The sequence below is a fragment of the Etheostoma cragini genome, chromosome 18, assembly GCF_013103735.1.
Source record: "Etheostoma cragini isolate CJK2018 chromosome 18, CSU_Ecrag_1.0, whole genome shotgun sequence".
In the NCBI taxonomy this organism is placed as follows: Eukaryota; Metazoa; Chordata; class Actinopteri; order Perciformes; family Percidae; genus Etheostoma; species Etheostoma cragini.
In genome coordinates this window covers 12,566,593-12,583,393 of record NC_048424.1, presented here as the reverse complement: position 1 = coordinate 12,583,393, position 16,801 = coordinate 12,566,593, and the positions used below count along the sequence as shown (strand labels likewise).

At 40.9% G+C, this 16,801-nt stretch overlaps 1 protein-coding gene across 2 annotated transcripts in view; it reads left to right on the top strand.

Moving 5' to 3' along the window:
* The window catches only part of nbas (NBAS subunit of NRZ tethering complex), a 158,935-nt gene extending 143,262 nt beyond the window's left edge, over positions 1 to 15,673 (top strand). For both annotated transcript variants that reach the window (XM_034899544.1, XM_034899543.1), the window contains 3 exons: positions 4,150 to 4,297; positions 5,846 to 5,980; positions 15,085 to 15,673. In XM_034899544.1, coding sequence (XP_034755435.1) covers positions 4,150 to 4,297; positions 5,846 to 5,980; positions 15,085 to 15,360 — 559 coding nt within the window. In that variant the 3' untranslated portion in view covers positions 15,361 to 15,673. The remainder of the gene's footprint in view (positions 1 to 4,149; positions 4,298 to 5,845; positions 5,981 to 15,084) is intronic.
* The last annotated feature ends 1,128 nt before the right edge of the window (positions 15,674 to 16,801 follow it).

Here is a 16,801-nt window from a genome sequence, read left to right as displayed (position 1 = left end):
CCCCCCCCCCCACACACACACACACACACACACACACACACACACATAACAAATGGATTGCAACAGTTATGTTTAATTAGCACAAAACCAAGATGAAAATAGTATATAAGTACGTAAGTGCATAACAAATTCTGCATCCATATGTGCGTATGATGCACTAGAATACCAAAATGATGTGTGTGCACATAAGCCCGCCTTTACTTGAATCAAATGGCACCAGGAGGATCCAGGTTCCTGAAGAGCCAGAAGAGCTAAACTCAGGAACACAATCAGGAACTTTTGTGCATCCATGTTTGTATTTCCACCACGGAGGAACCGTGACGATTAGGCAAATAAGACCAATAAAGGAATAAAAATCGCGTTCCCAAGCACTGCTTGCTAAAGTATATGACTGAAGCTAGGCCTGAACAATATTGGAAAAAATCTGATATTGCAATATGAAAAAAGAAAAAGTCATTTTTGATGACATAAATAGGTCTATTTGGAACTACCGCTTTGATATTGTAGGGGAGTGCATCTACATAGAAGATAAAAATGAAAAAGGATCTTTTCTAATGTGAACAATTCTTTGTTCAACTTTAATGCTTAACACATACCAAAGCAAGTCAGCGCTGTGACTAACGTTACTCTTCTGAAGGGATTTTGGAGAGGGAAATTAGGTAGAATTACGTTGGTTGACTAGCATGACACCATTGTATTCCTATAATATTATCAATCCAGGCTAAGCTGTATGACAATGGCCGCATGATGCTTCCTCTAAATTTCCGGTTGTGGTCGACTAGCGCGGCCAGCTTGTTTGTTTGATAGATAGATCTGAGCTGCATGTCACGCACGCTAGCAACAAACTGTGTATCCAAGAACAATTAAATCAGTTTGAAGGACGTTAGATCAAACACAGACTTCTGTAGTAGATTAGTGTTACGTTTCCAGCGTCACGGCTCCAAACCTTAACCTCAGTTGAGACGGACGGACCCCTTGTTTCTTTAGGCTGACTATATTAGCTTTAGCCTGGCTGGTAGCAGCTTTCTGCGGGAGTAAAGGGCTGAGGTGATTTAGTTTGTATTTGCAGCAACATAAAACACTGACTGCTTCAACGACTACCACATCAAAAACCATGCTGACCACTGTGTCAGCAGCAGCTACGGTACTTTTCTACACTCTGAGAGCCTCACTTCTCATGACAATAAACCCCGTCGGACTAACGTCACATACACACGTTGCCCACATGGCTACCTGTCTTAAGAAGGGAAGGGTCGGCTGTTAATAATCATGTAAAAGGAGAACGGTGAAGGTTTACTTTTCTATCAAGCAGCAAACAGGGATTAGCTTTAACATCGCTATGTCCTGCAATGTGAGTATCGCGCATCCGCACATTGCAAAGCTGCAGATGATAAAACACAATATTTTTCAGCCCTAATTGAAGCTGATAGTTCCTGGAACAGCAGAGAGTTCTACCCACAGAACAGGATGGTTTTTGTGGTCAGAAACAACAGCTGAGGTACTAAGTTTAGACCTGAGTTCTTCTGTTAAAAATGCAGGTAAAGCAAACTTATTGAAAGGGAAGCAACTAAAGACCCATGTTTTTTCAGAGTTGTAACAAAAGGAGCAATTGTATTTTTAATGGACAGCAGAGTTGTCATTAAGTTGATACTGAGAAGCAGTAGGAGAGTTGGTATTAGGTTTGGCTACATAATGTGCGGAATAAATATTCATTACAAAACCGGTGCAAGGTGATGTGTGAGCAGGATGAATGGTAATTTAAAAGTGATTTGGTAATAACACAGTATACATGAATAGGCAGTCTAAAACGTTGCTGAGATGTAGTGTGGAGCTAAACAAAACAAAACAAACAGTTAGTGCAAATTATGAGTGGTGAGAGGTGTTGAATTAGTTACAACACAGAATGTATGTATAGGCAGTCTAAAATGTAGTTAGTGCAGTTTGTGGTCTGGTTAGTTATAGATCAGTAATAACACAGTTAACTGGAATAGATATTCTATGTAGATGCAATGTCAATGTACAGTCAGTGCTAACAGGGGACTAGATAGTGATCTAGATCAGAAATAATATGATATTTTTTAGATTTAAAAGCATTCATACTACTGATTACTAATTTATCTTCTGATTATGGATTTTGTTTTTGCACGTCTCTTTAGTTGGCGTCATTTAAATTGCCAAGTTAATTTGCTGCTACATGCATACACACTAATAACTAGAGTACACTGTAAAGTGCCTCTTTGAAGCTTAGAAGCCTGAAATCTGGGTCTGATCTGTGTTTAGTGTGCATTTTATGTGCGTTGGCTGCTGCATCAGACAGTCATGATCTGGGACACAAAATTCAGAATAACTTAACCTTCAAATGCCTCATTTAAGATGTTCAGTTAGGACTCTAGGCTGTGTGAGACACACGGTTAACCTTCAGTATTACTCTGACTCAGCATCTAATCCAGGTTGGGACGGAGGTGTGTTTACTGTGTGTGTCTGCAGAGTGGGGACTTGTTTCAGTAAGACTACAGGAGGCGGTTTTGGGAACTATATTGTGTGGCATCTAAAAAGCTGATCCTTTAGTCAGTCCGCATAAACTGAGTCACGATTCAAAGCACGAATGGAAGGCTGGCTGTAACTCGCACTGCACCCTGTGACAGATTTGGCGAGCAAACTGACAGTCATGCCGCTGAGCCTCCCCGTCACACTGGTAAAGCACAGGAAGCAGCAGTGTGCCAAACAGCACAATTGGACTCCGTTTGCTCCCATGGCTGCATTATCTGAAGGTAATGCAGACAAGACATCCCCGGTAGCTGGATGGAGAGCTGCCTTTTATACTGACGGTCAAATACACAGGAGCCCTGCTGTCCCCCCTGCTGTCACTCTCTCTCTCTTTCTCTCTGTCTCTGTCTCGTCACCTCTTCCTCTCTGTCATCTCTCTCTAATTTCCAAGCTCTTCCTATCTCTCTCTCGCACACACACACACACACACACACACACACACACACATCGTGGTGATGCACACACATATCACAGGGCCTCCTTCCTCTAACAAGTTTTCTCAAGACACACTGCAGCACCTTAGCATCAGGGTTCAACCACTTCTATTTCCTCTCATGATACAAGTAAGGATTTATCAGCATGTTACCATCTACCCTTCATCATGTTAAAACACCTGTAACAAAGCACACATTCATATTAGATTCTTCCTCTTATCTCCAGTCTCCTCCCTTTTCCTTCTCAGTCTGTTCAATATTTAATGTGCTGCCTGTCATGTTAATCACATTCCTAACTTTTAACAAGTGTTGATATACCAGCAACCCAGTTTTCTGTAAAACATATTCATTCTTTTACAGTAGTGCTTTCCTACTACTAGGTTACGATAGATAAATAGATTGATTGATTGATTGATTGATTGATAGATAGATAGATAGATAACCACTTAGTATTAGTGAGCAGGTAGGGAAGCTCCAGTATAGGATTGACTGCAAACCAATTAATCATTTCAACAGGATCCATCTGTCAACCAAGATCTAATTAACAGATAATGAGTTGTTCTGTGGTTCCCGTAGGTTGTTCTTTTTCCTATGATTTATATTAATAAAGATCCGTGCCTCTTTGGCATTTGCTGGTCTTGGCGGGAGCTAATCGGTTACTCTGGAGGCTTTGGCAAAGGTCTTGAAGACCTCATAAAGGCGCGTGTCAACAAAGTGACGCCTGTCAGTGCTGGCAGCTGGTCCCCTGGTGTTCACACAGAGAGAGGAAATGCAGCGTGTAGGTGTGTAGGACTTACAGTATATGTCAACGTCAGAATTCATTAGATCGCCTTCAAACCTTTTGATAATTCTGCCTGAGCTCATGTCAGCCTGTGATTTGATGCTGTTATTATAATGTGGCTGTTGTATTTATATTAGTCATAATGACAGCTGCTGTGACCCACTCAATGTCTAACAGGACTAGCATCTGGTGACTTAGGACTGTAGAGAATTGGCTGAATATTATTAGTCATTTTACATATTGTTTTACTATATATTGTTTGTTCCTGCCTCTGGGTGTTGTCCTAAATCATTAATACAGCAAATGTATAACTACTTCACATGTCTACTCTTACAAGTCTATGTTCCTCTGTTGTGCTCAGCAGTCTGTCTTTCTCTCTGTCTCCAGGGCAGAGTCGGAGCGTAACCCATGGGTGGTGTTGACCTCAACCCTGCTGACCCACTACCAGACGTCCCAGGTCAAATTAGACCTGGGTCAGCAGGTTGTTACTATGGTGCGATCCCTCTATAACACCAAACACAAGCTTCCTGTGCAGGTAAACATCAAACACTCCTTGGGTAATTGTCTATGACTGCTTGTGTCTTCTTTTCTTTGCACTAATCTGGAAGGCCATCAAATTAGTTAAGAAGTCCACATTTCACACATTAACTTAAGGCTTTTACAGTTGTTGCCCCGATACTCTGGAATAAGTTACCCTCTAATATTCAGACTAATACAGATTTAACTCTTTTAGGTCCAAACTCAAAATGTAATATCTTTAGAATGCCTTTTAATACCTAGTTGTGGTGTGACAATTCCCCTTTCCTTTTTATGTGTAATCTTTTCTGATTTTATTGTTTTCTATGTTTCATTATTTTTAGTGTATGAATGTTGTTTTCCTCTTGGTTTCTGATTTGAAGCACTTTGGATACCTGCTGGTTACTGTAAAGTGCTGTATAAATTAATGTTGATTGATTGATTGATTGAAATAAGTTCCACAGTAATAAACTACAACTTTAACATGCTACTTATGGTAATGTATACGTCATAGTAGCCGATAATAAATACATTAAATGACCCCAAAACTGATGCACACTTTTACTTTTGATACTGTTGAGTACATTTTGTTGCCATTACTTCTTAACAGTAAATTCTTACATCTACTTGCAACAGAATATTTTTACACTGTGGTATTGTAACGTAAATAAAATATTGTAATAATTCTTCCAACACCGCGATACAGTAGGGATAGAGAAATTAGTTTAAACCACATTAAAATCCAGCTTGAGCTCATTTTTGATTCCTCTGCTATCACAATTTTTATAAAACAATACAAGCTTTTTTGAATTGAGTGTAACTTCACTATATGCCACCATATAGTGAAGTTACTATATGCACTATATGCCACCATTTACCCTGTATCTTAACACAGGAGACTCAAGCTATTAAGTATTTAACCCACAGCAACATGTTAGCATCAGCTCAGTGCTTTTTTTCAATGTATTATAGGCACTTGCCACTCTTTGATATCTGACTACTCCTAATGCTATTCATGCCCTACTGAGCACCATGCAAGTGGTAAGCCTAATGCTATTCTGTATGTCTAGCGCCAGCTGACTGTGATATTAGTTTAGTGCTAATGCTATTCAGTGTGAATAGGCTAGTGTCTGCCTGGCTGTCCAATATTAGTGTGGGAAGAGGGGTGGGAGGTGTAGAATTAATTTGAATCTGGTGGAATGAAACCGACAGAGCATGGGGGAGTCGGATTGCATTGTGATATCCATATATTCTTGAATAGGACTGCAACAGGACTGTGTGTTTGTGTGTAGACCTTTTTTAAAGTATTGTGTATTGTGTATCTGTACAGTATATGTACATCGATTAACCTTCACCATTCCCTCCGTCTCCTGCTCTCCACTTTTTTTCCCTCCTTTACTCTTTTTTTTCTGTCTCCTGATTACCTTACTCTGTTTTCATCCCACCTTTGCCTCCATCTCTCCTCTCCCTTCATCCATTCATCCACACATCTATCCATTCATGTAACACCCTCCCCCGCCTCTCTCTCTCTCTCTCTCTCTCTCTCTCTCTCTGTCTCTCTCTCCAGTGTATCAGACATATAGCCACCCTGCTGCTCCCAAACCAGCTGAGCCTCCAGCAACCTGCACTCAAACTGATGGCTGAGAGTGGTGATGAGCAACTGCTGCAGCTGACTCTGGATCAGATCAACAGCATGACAGCAGTAAGTCACATTGTATTACCCAATGCGGAATCCACTGCATGGGCCACAGTGTAAATGCAGACATCTTTTCAAATATTCAGTTTTTCATTTTGTCTTTAGAACTTTAATAAATAATGAAAAATTCACTTTACATCTTCATATTTCTTTTTCTGATCCAGCCAAAAGTTAAAACCCACATGTTTTCAGTTTACAGTGACATCACTTTGTCAAACAGGTGATGTTTTTCATTAATTTAATCATCTGAAGACCCCTCCGATTTATCTAGACAGCCCTTGTGGGTCCCACACCCCCAGTAGGTAACATCATCCTTGTTTCTATTCTAAACAGAATATAAATAGTGAAGTACAAAAAAGGGGAAAGAAGATATTTTCCAGCCAAACATAAAAACCTCTTCACCATCGTAAGATAAGAATGAAGTTTTCCAAATGAATATCAACATTGAAATAAGCATTTTTCATCCACTTGCCACCTGTCTTGTGGTTGTGGAAAGACACAATCGGATAGAGAGTAATAGTTTAAGACTGTGTGGTTCACTCTCCACTGTTTCCCGATCAGATAAGCAATTGTCACAAAGTAGGCCTCGCAGACCCAGCAGACCCTGTCTTTGTTCCTGGATTAGATAAGAGAAAGCCACTCTATTAGGTGACAGAGCCCCTATTACATGAAACCTTAAAGGTCTTATATCGGCACACCTGAGCAACACGCTGCTTTTATCCCGGAAATGAAAGCGGTTTCGTGGGAGGCAGGATGTTAAAGGTTGGGAAGACAAAAGATGTGTGATTTAGATGTGGGAACTAGAAATTAATTGGAAAGGGGATGGATGTTTGCAGAGAGAAATGGGAAAAGATGGGAAATTAGAAAGACTGATGTATGGAGAAAAAAAAAGTAAAGTAAAAAAAAAAATAAGAGCAAGACAGAAATAGAGAAGACAGAGCAGGGTGCGTAGCCTGACCGAAGAGCGGTCGGTATGGGAGGAAAGACCGACAAGATAAATCAAGAAGAGTTGGAGAGGGTCTGTATGAATTGAATGAGACAGCTAGTGTGTCACACCGCTATAAAAAATAATCTCACCTCTGCCACCTAAGAGCTGAACGAAGAGGTGCACATTCGATGTAGCACAGAAAGGTGTTCATCTGAAGATGTCAACAGAGACAGAGAGAAATTGTCTCACATCTAATACATCTGATAAGGTGTTGGCTTGCAGCTGGGTCAGATCCAGTTATTATAAAAGCTTATCAGACGACAAAACACTAACGCTCGGATGTAAGATTGATGGCTGGAAAATTATTAGTTAGCAAATATATATATATATATATATATATATCTTTTTTATGTTATCTTTGCGATGATTGTGAGCTAAACAATAGAAATATAACAAATGCACAAAGTAATATACCAGGTATGTGTACTTGCATGTATTTGATTGGCCACAGCAGCACCTTGCCAGAGGATGTTGCATTGTTGTCTGGCAAACCTTTTTTTCCATTTATTTTTTATGCGGGATCACTCCCTATTGCTGGACTAGCTTTATCCAAATGATGAAGAGAGCTGCACTAAAATCAGTCTGAGCATGGCTTAGGTTTGTGGACTTCTGTGACTGAGTAAGTTGTACCTAAATAACTGAGACTAAATTTTATGACATTGACAAAGTATATTGGCTATGGATCAGTCACATCATGGCTGATAATCAGTGCGCTTAATAAGGTTGTATTTGTGGCGATACCAAAAGAGATTGGTGACCTCCTAATAGTATCTCTGGCTTAGAGCTCCCAAAACTTTATAAACTTAAAATCGCAATGACAAGTAATTTGGGTGAACCGACTCTTTAACATGACTGAGTAGTTCACTGCTCTCTTTCTAAACCTTTGTTTTGCTGGCAAATCTTTTCACCATCCTGATCAAATTAAAGCTGATACAAGAAGTAATTGATTTTAGTTTGTCGATCACAAATTCAGGAGAGTGTATCCTGTGGGAACTTCATTATTAATTAACTGTTGCTACTATCAAATTAGTGCAAATGTTTGATGTCTTTCGTCAGTTTGTTTAAATATCTGACAAAATTAATTCATCATAAAAATCTGTGTGAAAGGTTTAAATGTCTGTCCTTATTTATTAACTTGCCTTTTCATGTCTAGCTTAACAAGCCTGCGGTTGATTTTGGCCACTACTGCAAACTGCAAAGCCCAGCACTCTTATTTAATTACATGAAAACGACATGCCACTCTGAATGATTGACAGGCCTTATCTTTAAGCATTTCCCCAACCGGTGTGTGTTCCCTGGTGCTCTGCTCTGTATCTAATGTCATAGATTACTGTGTACATTGTTTTCTCCTGTATCAACAGTAATTTAAATTTTTTTCTCATAAGACTGATGGCCGTGAATCCCAGCAAAAACAAGGATTAATTCTGAAGATAAGTTTTTAATTAAAATGATGTTATAGAAAGCCACTTGACACAAGAAGTAAATGAGAAAACATAAATTATATGGCTGTATTGTGACATATGCATTTATTTTGCTTCACATTCACCATGTCTTGCGTTGTCACAAGACCACATTGGGTGTGGGAGTATAGGAGGAAAGAAAGGAGTTTGAGTAGAGTTTAATGCTGGAAAGGGAAACAAAGAAGTAGTAGTGAGCGCAAATAATGAACAAGAGGTTGTATTGTTCTGCAGGCTTCTTTTTATTTTCACTGGGAGCAGAAACATGTGGCTGCTCCTCTCATCGCCTTTTCCTTTTCCTGATTCCTTCCTCGACCTCCCTCGTTAAAATGTCTTCCTTTTCACTCCTTCCATTTCTGCTCTGCTCCTCCTAGTGAACATGGATGGGCTATGGAGGAGCAGATGGGAGCAGGGGTTAACACCAGCCTGACAAATGGAAGACAGAGATAAGGGGCTGATCCTGCCAACACAGCACACATAGATACACCTACATGCGTGCACAAACACACACACACACACACACACACACACACACACACACACACACACCTCTTGTACATAACAAAGTTTACTGCAACAAAATAGTCCTTGTTCTTCTTGCCTTCTTTTACTCACGCTTTCTCGCTCACTTCTCTTTGTTCAGGCTATCTGTGTGGAGTTTGCATGTTCTCCCCGTGTATGCGTGGGGTTCCTTCCCACCATAGCGCATTTACAGAAATGTAGATTCATGTGCATTGTCCAGATAAAACAAACCAGACCTGTTGAGTAGATATTACTGTTGCTACACCTGTCAGGCTTTCAGTTCCCGCATGGCAGATGGCAAATTTTAGTTTTAAAATGAGAACCTTGTAAAAGGGTATTAAATATGTACTTGATAGGTATGTACAGTAGCCTACATGATATTGTGCTAAAAGACTAAAGCTAACTAAAGCTAAAGCTACATGTTCCAGGAAAATGTTAGCATCTTAACTAGTTGTAGATTTATATAGAAAACACAAGGAACAGCATTGGTCTTGCAGTGCAGAACACATTTGTACTAAGACATGGCTAAACTTAACATTGGATTGTTATTTTGTTCTCACATAACCCTGTTTGCCTACTTACTGCTTACATATAGGTTTGGATTTTCAAACCATATATTTTCACTTATGACATTTAAAAGAAAAGGCTTTTAGGATGAGGTTTAAGCAATGTGTTTGGAAAACCCTACGCAATCACGTTTGCTGGGGTTGCTGGAGTGCACACTTTCCTAAATCGTGTGAAGAGCAGGACAGATCTGCACAAGTTAACCTAAACTTGGCCAGCATCCAGACCAGCTTCACACAGAGGGCAAATATGACACAGGGGATGTGTTTAACATGGACGGGGCTTAAGGACAGAGCTTATGCTGAACATGCTAATTTTTGCCCTTTAGAGCATTTAAACACACTTTTTAATCCATTTATTATAATCCATACTTTTGCTCTTGTAATTTTGGTTTTGTAAAGGCAAAATAGACACCATCCTCCAAAATTGGTATCTCTTTTACTACTTTATGGCCTATGGAGAAAGCCATCAGACCTGCTATGACATTGACTCTCTAAAGAACCACACACCTTTTTCATCTGCCATGTCTTAGTGTGTGATTGAGTTAATTATGTGTTAATTGCTTGTTTGAGTGGGCTTGTTTACAGTTTTTGTGCCAAATTATATCTGTTAATCTAGCTGTGTTTGCTTGCAACTCAGTGCGTTGATCCCTGATTTGCTCACTGCCTGTTTGTATGTCTCATATGCGTCACACAGCCCACTTCTATTTATTTTTTTATTTTTTGTGGCTTCCCAGCCTCTTCTGTCACTTTAAGTCATGTCGCGCTGTAAGCAAGGACTGTTTGGTGTTGGATGTGTTTGTGCACGCTCAGTTTGTTGCACCACTAAAGCCTGGGGACAGCTAGGATGGAGGGATGGGAAGCAGAGACGGAGGAAGGAGAGAAAAGGATGAGAGAAGGAGGGAAGGAGATAGTTGTGTGTTGTCTGGCATTCCAAAGAAGCTTTATGATTTAAATGATAAAAGAAGGCCTGGCGATGCATTATGTATTAGGCATTGTACGTGTACTGTAATTCCAATTAAGTGCTCAGGGAAAGAGAGGGCGGAGAAAGACGTATACAGGAAATGAGAAACGTGCTGAGCATCGTTAGAAAACAAGGGTGTTAGAAATTGACTTGACCAATCAACATTTAGCGGCCATTGAAGACAAGTGGGAAAGACAACCTTGGCTGTCTTTCACAGGGAAAGACACCAAGAAATGAGGAAGTAATAACAAGAGTGAAAGAAGGGTAGGACATCTTATGGCTACAGTTTGATGTGTCAGTTCTCCTGTCATGCTGAGTGTTTGTTCATTCACTCACTGTGCACGCCAACTACCCTCGTGAGCACAAACACAAGACTGAAGATGCCTCTAGTTTTCACTTCACTGAGGAGACAAAGTGTTCTTTGAACCTTTAGAGAAGATTTGGAGAGTCTTTTAACCTGACACACACACCTGCACTGCGAAAACACATGCAGTACACCTCAGGACAGGTTTTCGTGTTCTCCAAGCTTTTGACCTTTGAAAATGAAAGGACGGCATGATGGACGTATTCCCTCCTCAGTCAGATTCTATTTGCGATGAACAGTTTGTAAATCCGAGGCCCGGACAGACTGACGGGGAACGTTGAAAACTCGAGAAAGAAGGGTGAGGAGGGAAGCCTCACAGGGTTGGGGAAGCAGTATGCTGGTAGACAAACTTTACCTTTACAGTCAAGTTGTTTTCTCTTGTGTCCAGTATGTATGAAAATATGTCTCCTGGCTATTCTGTGGTGGCATAATTAACTGGATATGAGAGTCCTATCTAACTTTCTGCAACAAAAGGTTTCCCAAAATGTTGAAGTATTCCTTTAATATCCTTTATAATTTAATGCGTGTTCATATAATTGTTGTGATATGATTCCATTCCAGTTGATAAATGAAAACACTGACGTATCACCCATCCCTACCATGCTTACATTTCATAGTCTTAAAAAGAAGAAGAAGAAATTAGGAATTAAATTAAGTGTCGTCCTAGACTAACGGCTTAGCAGCAGCAGAGGAATGGCTGGAGAGGTTGGCTGTAAGATGTATAAAGAATATAAAGGAAGAATAAGAAGATTTTAGAGTAATGATCATTTAAACGTCATTACACTCAGCTGTCTACGATATACTTCATACTACATACTACAGTACCGTGGGTGGGAACATTGGACGGAAAGCAGTGCCTGAAATGTGACAGAGCTGAGCATGCTGTAAAAAGGACATAAAGTTATCTCCGCCACTATGATATCAAGAGTCCTCTCCATGCCTCCATCTCTCTGCTGCTCTTTCACATCTATTTTCAGCTTGACTGTCAATCCAACTGACTCAAATCTGCTGTCTCTCTTGAGACCGTCAAATTGCATCAGCCTGGGAGGTGTGTCTGTGTGTCCTGTGCGAGTGTGTGTGTGTGTGTGGCACGCCGAGCCAGGCCTGTGCTCGAGTGATGTTCTGTATTTTTTCTCTCTTCCATAACAGACTGGGAAATGCAGAAAAGAAAGACAGAATCTGTCCATATTTAAGTAGTAGCTGTCTGTGTACAGCATGTATATATGCCTGTACCTAAATTGGTCTTCTTTCAGACCCGTGTTCTCCATGCCGAGCCATGAGCATTATGTAGGTGTGAGCCCTCATTACAGCCAAAGCGCAGAAGGTGCTTTCAGTGATTAGCACGCTTTCAGGCCTAATCAAGTCAAATGTGTTTTAAATGTCTAGTATGTATGTCTAATCACTCTTAATAGCTTCAAAGGGAAACAGAAGGCCATATTTAACAAAGTAAAAAATATTGATGTATAATTCTGGTTTGTGACATTTTATTTTTGACCTATTTGTTGCCATGCAAGCTGTGTGGCTGTGGCAATGTTGATCTGTCGGTTAATCTCGTTGGTTCAGACAGAAATATCTATCTAACAACTATTGGATAATTAGGAAATCTTACCATGCTAACACAGGGAAAACATGTTTGATATGGTAAATATTGTACCTGCTAGGGCTGCACAATTAATCAAATTTTAATCACGATTTTGGCTTCCCACGATCAAATTTGCGAGATCGAGCGATATTTTAAATGCATAATTTCATAGAATGCTCCGTTTTTTTTTTGTTGCAAAGCTAATCTACCGCCCCATAAACCATGATCTGATTATGTGCCAGTGAGAGTGTTTCCCTGCCGCGCGCAGCTTAGTTTCTAGATGTAGAAAGAGTAACGTGAGGAAAATTCAGATAGATAGCAGCAGCAGTACGTCGGTCTCAAGGTTTTCTAGTAAACGCAATATTTTGTCCCGTCTGTGTTGTTTTTCAGACAACAGCAGTGACCAGGGCAGGTTGTGTCTGTTAGCTCACAGGGCTCTAGGGTGCGAGTAGTATTGTTAATGTTCTCGCATCTTCTGCCTCTCCATAAACAAAGCAATGTTGTTTATATTGTAGCTGTATGTCTACACAACATACAACTTCAACATAAGAGGAATGTATCATATTATGTATGTGAAAGCAGTTATAAAGCTGCGATCTGGTCTTCTTTTTTTTTTACCACAACCAACATTCCTAAACCCAACCCACTGTTGGTAACAATTTAGCTGATTAATGATAAAAAAAAACAACAGAAATAATTGCCCAAATTTGACCTACTCTGTTTGCTGTAGTTGCACGCCCACAATTTGTGGATTGAAGGATATTTACGGACATCGCAGGTTCATTCACTTTTGGTTTTACCTCTTGGTTTTCACACATCTTGTCATGTTCCCTGCCTCTCTCATCATCAAACCTTTGTGTGTCTTGTCTCGTCTCGGTCTTCCCAGGTCTTCGTAAATACTTTTGTTGAGGACAATATTACCATATCTAAGAGGCGTAATGGCAAGACTTTGGAAAACAAGATCAATGTTGTAAAAAACATATCATCTTTTGCTCCTATCCGTAAAGTTTGAAATCATCGTTATTAGGATGTTAAGCTTCATAGTAGGTCAGCGTGCGTTGCAACTCCAGAAATCCTTTGTAGAACATTTTGTTTTGGGCTTCTGTTGAGCCTCCAAAATCAAAAAGTGTTCTGAAGTGCTTCCTCTTGGTTCTACTGTGCATTCAGCAGTTGGTGCACTTAAAAATGTGTATCTGATGTTTTCACTGCATGTCTGCCTTTCTCCTCTCCAGCTCTCTCCCTCCATCTTTCTCTGTCATACATTTTCCACACTCCGCAGCCCCCCCGTCTATTCTTTCACTTAATTCTCATTATAACCGGATGACCTCCTCATCCACCTCTGTCTCCGGATTCAAAAGTGTCTCCGTCTGTCTTCTCTGTGTGGCCTTCGTCCATCCCACAGCTTGTCATGATTCATCTGGTCCCTTCTCTCAATGGAAGGGAGAAATTAAACTATTAGTCATGCATGACATACTGTATCTCTATAACTGTTCTACGTCAGTCTCCCTTTGGTAGCAAAGCAACCGTGAACGTGTATTTAAATGGTAATCACATCCAGAATTCTAAGGATCTAATGGTGCTATGAATCTTGGGACAAAGTTATTTCATGTGCAGAAATATTCAGTAATTCTAGGAGGGGTTAGTGTCATCGTCAATGACAACAGTCTCTCAACTCTCGTATGGGACATTCAGGTTGTCTTATATCCATCATCATGGTTGAAGTGATCCTTTTTTTTTATTAAACGGTTTTAATATTTTTAAAGATGAAATGTCCATTAAGGAGGGAAAAAATAGAGCAAGGTCGGCACAGAGATGAGAGATTCCTGAGGTGAGAGAGAGAGAGAAATGGATCCATCTCGGCTACCCTTTTCTACAACAGAAGAGAAGAAATAAGCTCCACATTTATAATTGATCTGCCTCAGCTCCAGAAATACCCTGACAGGGACTCGCTGTCTGTATGTGTGCGTACATTATGGCTGTATAGTTAGATAGAGACAGCAAACAGGTGAGAGGATGCAGGGGAGATGGGCCGAGTCACAGAGAGAAGGCCTGTCCCCCCGCCCAGCACTCAGCCGCGCTTCTGCATGGCCTGTAAACCACTCCCAGCAGCCCCTGCGGCAATTAGCTGTTTGAATTCAAATGCAAGTCATTGATGTAAAGAGGTGGAAGATGGGGTTAAAACATCGTAAAGGTTGTGTGAACATAAAGTTGTTTTGTTCCTGCAAAGAAGTGTGTGTATGCGTGTGTGCACGCCATGGGAATGTTGGTGGTGTCAACACAGGATTTGACCCAACACTCTGACCTCATCAGGTTTCTTCACGCGTGTACCATTGTAATTACACATAGTCTGGAAATACTGCTGCTGCAGCAGGAAGCTACAGCACATACCAGTACATACAGGGCGCTGTGGCTGCTTAACCTCCACAACTCCCAGCCGCTTTGTGTTTTATCAGTCAGTGGGTGTTTGGGTAGGTCTGCTGGATAATAGCTTGTCATTTGGCAAATGAACCGGTTCCATATGTGCCTGTGAGTCCTGGCGGTTACTTTTAGCATGTATTCCCAGGGATGAAAAAACCCCACAATCAGGCTTAAAAAGGCAAATTGGGCAAGTTTCTCCTGACTCCATTTCCACATGTGTGTTTACACTTTCTCCCTCCTCTCTCCCTCCAGGAGACAGCCTCCTCCTGTGACCCTGAACTCCTCTCATTGCTCCTGGATGCAGGGCTTCTAGTGGGCTGCGTTTCCTCAGCCCTTTACCCCCTGCTCAGCTCCCACATGCTGTCCCACCAGCAGGAGGGCGGCTGGGATGTAGACAAAGCCGGCGCCGAGCTGCTGGCGTCCGGCCACGGGCCCGAGGCGGGCTCCCTGCTGCTGGCTCACCGCGGAACTCACCAGGCTCAGTTCACCTTCAACTCTGCCTTGGCCGTTCTCAAGAAGTGGCTGTGAGGGGAGGAAGAACAAGATGTGAGGGAAGGAGCGCGACGGGGAGGCCGTTTGGACCGTAGCCACGAAGTGCGTTAATAAGGAAGATTTCGGGAAGGAGGGTGGGAATGTGATGACAGAGGAGAGGAATTAGATTGGATTGAGATCTGAAGAAATTAGCTTGAGGCAAGAATTAAAGCAATATCAGATCCTTTGCATTTTTGTTCCGTAATTGGGTTCATCAACTGAAGACCAATCAACAGCAGCTGCAGTGTCGGTGACGGTATGAGAGCAGCTAGCTTTAATACTGAAACACGTGCTCAGTTAGAAACTCACACACGCAATACAGAAACACAACCTCTGCCGTCTCTCCGTCATGAATGAATGTTCAGACTGAGGTTTGATCAGAAAACTCCTGCTTTCATTCACGTGTGTGTGTGTGTGTGTGTGTGTGTGTGTGTGTGTGTGTGTGTGTGTGTGTGTGTGTGTGTGTGTGTGTGTGTGTGTGTGTGTGTGTCCTATTGTGTGATAAAGTAATTGAGCAGTAGCAGAGAAGCAGTGGGTGGATATTAGCCTATTGTTCCGTGACAGGTTTGCCTCTTTGACGTCCCTCTGTTAAACACCCTCTGCTCCATTGTTATTCCCCTAATAATGTCTAATTAATTCCTTCTAAACAAATTAGCCCCGCAGCTGCCCCGCACTCTTTGTTTGTTTGTGTATGTATGTTTGTGTGTGTGTGTTTGTGTTCGTGTTCGTGTGTGTGTGTGTTCGTAGATGCATAAATAGTATCTACAAGCACCGACACCCCGGCGATTTAACGTAGCGCTGATGATGAGGATGAGGAGGAGGAGTAAAGGTGCATGTGTGTGTTTCCGCTGTACGTACACAGTCAGCTGTCAGCCTGGTTTCATTCTAAAATACAAGGTTTTAATCTGTCCCACTTTCAGATCTAAAATAAAGAAAAATCTACGCAAGAATGTTGTATTTTATTTCTTTCTTTTATAATGCGGTTGATTGAAAAGTGCACCATTTTCATCTTTGCAATCAAAGCTTTTTCAAAGTCGACCTTGTTACCATTTCACGGAGTTTTTCTTTTCTTTTTAATTAATGGCTTTTATGAAGATTTTTTCTTACATCTCACAGAGAATTCACTCAAAAAAAATGTCCATTATAATTACAGCATTTTTCCTCATTGTTCCAAGATAATTACTCTGACCCAATTATACAGCGTGTATTTTTGCTTGACCTTAAATGTACTTTTTGTTTTCTTAGACAATCCTTTTTTAGAGCATTTCAAAAAAAAAAAAAAAAGTGTTTCACTTGTCAACACGTGCAAATCCACATGGGGTGTATGGAGCAACCAACTCCTACTGTTCAGTCTCTAAAAGAAGTTGTAATTGTTTTTTCGATTGATAATTGCAAACGGGCAAAAATTTGTTTTTGAGAAGTAAGCTGCAGAGCAACG